Here is a 6,000-nt window from a genome sequence, read left to right as displayed (position 1 = left end):
GTGACATTTCCAGACATGAAAGGTGGGAAATATTCCTGCATATTCTTTCAAATATATTAACTACTATATTGGCAGATTCTAAAAATAAAGAAAATAAGTAGCTTTATGGCAAAATCGAAATGAATATAAGAAAAAATGAATCAATTTATTTCTAAAGAAAGCTTGATAGAACACTGCAAGCTTTAAGAGTAGATTAAGCACACCATCTGAAGGATATACAATTTGGAAAGAAGTCAATAAGGAAGAATTAAACACTGCATTGTTAATTAAGTGTCATCAAGAACAACATTTGTTGCCTCAAGCTAACATGACTTACTGCTTAGGCAACCACAGGAAGAAAAAAATACACCCCAAGAACAATATTCAATGCTTAATATGCAAATAACTCTTCCGGTTAGATTGATTCTGTTCAACTATTACCATGTAAACGATAATTTTTTACAGGACAAGTTACTAAATATTAATTATCATGCATTTGTTGAAATTTATACCTCTCCTTAAGTAAATTATTGAATTAGCGATTATACTATTTCAAAACTAATTCTGGCACATTATATTTAATCTCTGAATTGCCTGTGTTTTTTGTAAACAACATCAAGAATCTAAGCAGAAAACAACGTAGCTTTCACTTCTTCATTAATTTACTAATTTTGTACGTTGCACCTCATTGTGAAAACCTAAGTGCTCATAAAATTACTTGCATTAAGACTGTAAACAGTATTTCTGCATTTTAAATGTTATTTGAAGTGAATGGTATAGACTGTTCTTTTTAATGAATGGGACTGATATCCATTTAAAAAAGTCTTTATCACGAGCAGCACCTACTGGATTTTACAAACATTACAGAACAGATGCACATAAGTATACAAAATAAATAAAAACTTCAGTTGTTAAGAAATGATTTATTGTTCCACCTTCACACAGGTCCCCAGTATTTCCCAAAAGGAATTAGAAGTTTCCTGACTTGATCTGCATACACAAAGCATACTTAAAACCATTTAAAGTTTTGTACATTATCATTTAAAATACAAATTCAATACTGCTGTAATCTGTTTTTAATGTAATTTATTTATTCTTTTCAGTAATTATATTATGGTGTGATAGTTACAATACTTTTTTAAAGCTTTGATCTGTAGCTCATTTCATATTCCATATTTTCACAAATGTAATCTCCCTTAATTAAACTAGGTGTTCACCATTTTAAAAGGTCTGAAGCAGGCACCAGATAATTGTGTCTAATGGTAATAGTGTTACCCTTATGGAGAGCGTCTCTCCTTTTTCATTAACAAATGGCACTGGATAGTGCGAAGACGATCTTTAGCTGGTGCAAACTCTGGTTGTAGCTTCAAAGTAGATTCATACCATCGCATTGCTTTCTCGTAGTCTTCCTAGGAGGAAGATAGAAGATTTTTAACACCTTGACAACAGTGAATCATTTTATCGTGCTTTTAACAAGACTATTTGAATGTGTCTGTGACTATGCTGCCCTCTGTTGATCTCAATCTGTTGATACCAAGATTCTAAACTGTCTGCTTTAGCCTCAGACTGTTACCAGGGAAACAGCTCGGGAATGAAGTTTGTAGAGGAATGAAGTTTGGGCAAGCAGTTGATCACTTAAAGACAGCAGAAGAGTCAAGAAGGTTAGTGGTGAGATCAAGTGTATTGTGGTCAGCTTACTTGTGAAAACTGACATTGTGTTTTCAGCTAACATGGTCGAGGAGCATGCAGTTAAGAAATAAAAGGGGCTAAAGCTACATCTACAGGAGCTGAGAGATGCAGTGGTACAGGAAGCCACTTAAGGAGATGTTCTGGGTATGGTTTGAGAGATGAGAAATAAGCCAAGATAGTCCAATCCCAGCCAGCTGGTGACGAAATGTTGGAAGGGGATGTTGTGGTCAATCGTAACCTAGAGGCTGAAGGATAATCAAAAAAGGAGGAACAGTTTATATTTGTTATAGTTCCTTACTTCCCATTTCAGAACTATATTCTGCTTGGCAGAACATTTTCATATCTTAAGCAAATGACCTTAATTCCACTAACTTCCTCCAGATAAAGAATGTGCAATGATCCCTAACTTTTATGAAGAGCATGAAGTCCAATATACTACAGAAATAAAGATGCCTTGCTTCAAACATAGGTAATCTTGGTGAATTCGCACCTGAAGTACTGTGTGCAGGTTCTGTCCCTGTATCTGAGGAAGGACAGTGCAGTGAAGGTTTAGCAGACTAATTCCCGGGATGGCAGGAGACAGGCCTGTACTCTCAAGTGTGTAGAATAATGAAAGGTGATCCGATTGAAATATACAGTTCTTAAGGGGCTGGGCTGCGTGGGTGCACAGAGAATGTATCACCCAACTAGATTCAGGGATGGGTGGGGATCTAGAATCAAGAAACACAGAGTAAGGGGAAAGCATTTAGGACCGAAGGGGGAGAATTTCTTATATCAAAGTTTGCAATTCTCTACCCCAGAAGGATGTAGAAGCTCAGTCATCAAGTATATTCAAGGCAGACATAGAGAAGGATATGGTGATAGCACAGGAAAATGGCACTGAAGTCAATGATGATCTAGAATGGTACAGCAGGCTTGAGGGGCTGAATGGAATACTCTCGTTTCTTCTTTTCCAGAATACTCAAAAGGTCTTGCATACCTCACTTACCATCTTGACACAAGTACTCTTTCTCATTCCAACTTGGGAAATCTAATTTACAGTACCCTGCCTCCAGCTTTTATCTTTCTCTAACCTTTAGACAGTAATTTCATCACCTACTTGCTTCTTGGATGTACTTTTCTTTATTTGGGGCAACAGGCTTTTTGGACAACATATACTTCTTATGTTATGTTTTTCCCCCTCAACCAATTTCGTTTAGGGTCTCCCTTCTGCTCTTTGCGTTTCACATTTGTGCTGATGACTCTGCCAAGGCAAATGTCTGCTTATTCATCCAGCTAGTTTTTCTCCACAGAAGTTATTTGATTATGCAAGTTCTATTTCCTAGGCTTTTACTCTTGCAGGTTTTGCAGGTCTTCCTCTTGTTTCTACCTTCAATCCCATCAGCGCTGCATTCAGAAGATCATCTGCTACCTCCCATTCTACTTCCTGGAGGCATAATTCCCTCACCCAACATTCACTCGTGACTTCCTATATAACTACAGTAGATAATATTTGCTCATTTACAGTTTCCTATGCTAACCATGACCACCATTTAAAGCCTGAGAGATAGAAAATAGTACAGGCCCTGTTGGTTTTCTTAAGTTCAGGTGTCTAACTTTCTGTTCCCCTTTAAGCCTCTCCATCAAGATTTACCAACAATTCCAGCAAGGTCCTAGCAAAATGACAATGTTCATTATTGACATCTGACTATAAATATCAACCTCTGGATATACAGCATGGGTCATTAATATCAAGAGTATCAACTATATAATTCAGTGATAGTTTGTGCGAACCCTAAAGGTGATCCCATTGCAAGTAGTAAACAAACTAGAGAATACAAATTCTATTCTAACAGTATGGTGCATTATTGTCAATTTCACAGAAAACTACCCCATTATTTTTAGCACTGATTTTAGTGACTGCTTCATTAACGTGCTCTGCACATTGCAATACGAATACACGATAACAGTGAATTGGGGGAAAGGGATACTTGCAGATAAATTGCACAAGATGACTTTCGCCAGCCTGGATACTTGATATTATTCAATATAATTACTTTGTACAAAGATGTAATTGGATTCTATTTCATCAGTAACCCCAAAGGGTAGATGATCAAATGACTTCAAAGCAACAGTGTGAAATGATTGAACAACGTAGGGCTTCACTGTCAGAGAGGGGTCTTGGGACCCAATACAACTTCTAAAGGGTCAGAGGATAAAGACTGAATGGTTCACAACTGTGTTTGCACTTGCTTGATCAGAAAGTTTGGAGATTTTGCTGATTGCTGCTTCTCACTACAATACATTTTAACACCTAATTCCACAAAAAAACTGATAGAGAAGTACCAAGGTAGAATTAAATAATAGGCAATTGGGAAAAGTTCAGTCAAATTGGAAAAAGACTCAAGAATCATGTGCAGTATAAAATAGGTTTCTGATTCATCATGAACATATTACATACTCTTTTTCTGACAATCCTTCTCCACAAAGCCTGCTTCCAATACATTCCAGACCCGATCAACAGTCTGCACGACAATGTTTCTCCTCTCATCTCTTTGCCGCCTTTCAGTTTAAATTTGTACTCTCTCATTCTTGATCCTCCCGATCTACTCCATCCAGACCCTTCATGACTTCCAAATGTAGCCTAACCTAAGTTTTATACAGCTGCAACATGACCTGTCAACTTTTATACTCAATGTGTTGATTGGAGGCAAATATGCCATCTCCTGCCTTTACCACCTTATCCACATGTTGTCCCTTTCAGGAAGCTATGTACTTGCACCCAAGATCCCTCAGTATATCAGTGCTCTTAAGGATCCTGCCATTTACTGTATAATTTCCTCTTGCATGTGACCTTCTAAAATGCATCACCTCATATTTGTCCAGATTAAACTCTACCTGCCATTTCTCCACCCAACTTTCCAGCTAATCTATATCCTTTGAACCAACTTCCTCAATATCCACAATCCCACCAAATTTTTGTGACATCTGACCAGCTACATTTTCATCCAAATAATTTACATATTATTCAGAAACAATAGAGGTCCTAACACTGACCGTTATGGAACATCACTGGTCACAGACCACAAAGTCAGAAAAACACCTCTTCACAACTATCCTCTGTCTTCTAATGACCAAACCAATTTTGAATCCAACTTAGCAACTCACCACGTGATAATTTTCAGGACCAGCCTATCATGAAGGACCTTGTTAAATGCTTTAGTAAATTCTACGTAGACTTCATTACTTCCTCAAAAAGCAGAGACAGGACCTCCCCTGCACAAAGCCAAGCTGACTATCTGATAAGTCCGTTCTTTTCCAAATGCAAATAAATCCTGTCCCTAAGAATTTTCTCTTAAAATGCAAGATCCAATAAAAAGGGGGTGAGAATCAGTCAACCCCCTGTATAGCATCATTCTGTTTTTAGTTTCTTACATTTAGTTTTGGAGGAGGTCTGGGTACATTAGCACAGCATTTCATTGGAATTATGCCTACTTCTGGGTATGAAGAAAATTTATACGCCAATTTAAATTCAACAGATAACTTTTATGTGTAGAGCAGTATTAAATCTTGTGGCATTAAACATTAAAATTGCTTCCCTCATAACATTCAATTAGTAATAACTCTGGGGATCTTTCTTACCATTTCTTGACCAAATTTGATCAAAAATGGAGACTTTGTACACTTTTCATGTACAGTAGTCCCCCCGTAGCCACAGAGGATATGTTCCACAAACTACCGTGGAAGCCTGAAACTGCAGATAGGAGTGAACCCATTCATTTCAATGGGAAATGTTCCTTCCCTGTAGTGACTTGGTGTTGGAAGGTTCCCTATATGTTTGAGCCAAGGCAAACCTCGGGTAACTGAAACCGCGGAAAACAATTCCGCCAATAGGGGGGTCACCCGGTATACCTATACTTGAGTACACAACAATAATATCTAATTCTAATTCTAACCTGGAGCACTGTTCTGACATTTGCTGTAAGCCTGCCAGTATTAACCACTGTTATTGACCTTTGAGCAGCTTGATGATTTTCTGGCAGGCTTTCAAAGAAAACCGAAACTAGGAAGGTGCACGAAGGTTAGAAGCAGTGACACAACAAATCACCTACGCAAGAAACTCACATGGAAGATGAGCTCAATTGTGAAGCTGACAGTTCTGAAACTTTTAAAAAGGAAGTTCTTTCAACTCTGTGCCTATGGATGCTAAATGATGAGAATCCCATTTAAGACATTGAGCTTGGCTCTGCCCCATTCCCAGTCCTGGCTTTTGATACCATATGCAACCCCTTCTCCTGGCTCTGCTGCAAACTGCCGAAAAGCAGTTTCCAAACATTTCCTATTTGCTACTCA

The 6,000-nt window shown here is 37.9% G+C and overlaps 1 protein-coding gene across 2 annotated transcripts in view; it reads right to left on the bottom strand.

Moving 5' to 3' along the window:
- Nucleotides 1-887: 887 nt before the first annotated feature.
- ttc17 (tetratricopeptide repeat domain 17) overlaps nucleotides 888-6,000 on the bottom strand; it is a 96,511-nt gene continuing 91,398 nt past the window's right edge. For both annotated transcript variants that reach the window (XM_072592665.1, XM_072592667.1), the window contains one exon: nucleotides 888-1,388. In XM_072592665.1, the coding sequence (XP_072448766.1) occupies nucleotides 1,257-1,388 (132 nt within the window). In that variant the 3' untranslated portion in view covers nucleotides 888-1,256. The remainder of the gene's footprint in view (nucleotides 1,389-6,000) is intronic.

The sequence above is a fragment of the Chiloscyllium punctatum genome, chromosome 22 (genome assembly GCF_047496795.1).
Source record: "Chiloscyllium punctatum isolate Juve2018m chromosome 22, sChiPun1.3, whole genome shotgun sequence".
In the NCBI taxonomy this organism is placed as follows: Eukaryota; Metazoa; Chordata; class Chondrichthyes; order Orectolobiformes; family Hemiscylliidae; genus Chiloscyllium; species Chiloscyllium punctatum.
The sequence above is the reverse complement of the archived record's forward strand: the minus strand, read 5'-3'. Positions and strand labels throughout refer to the sequence as shown.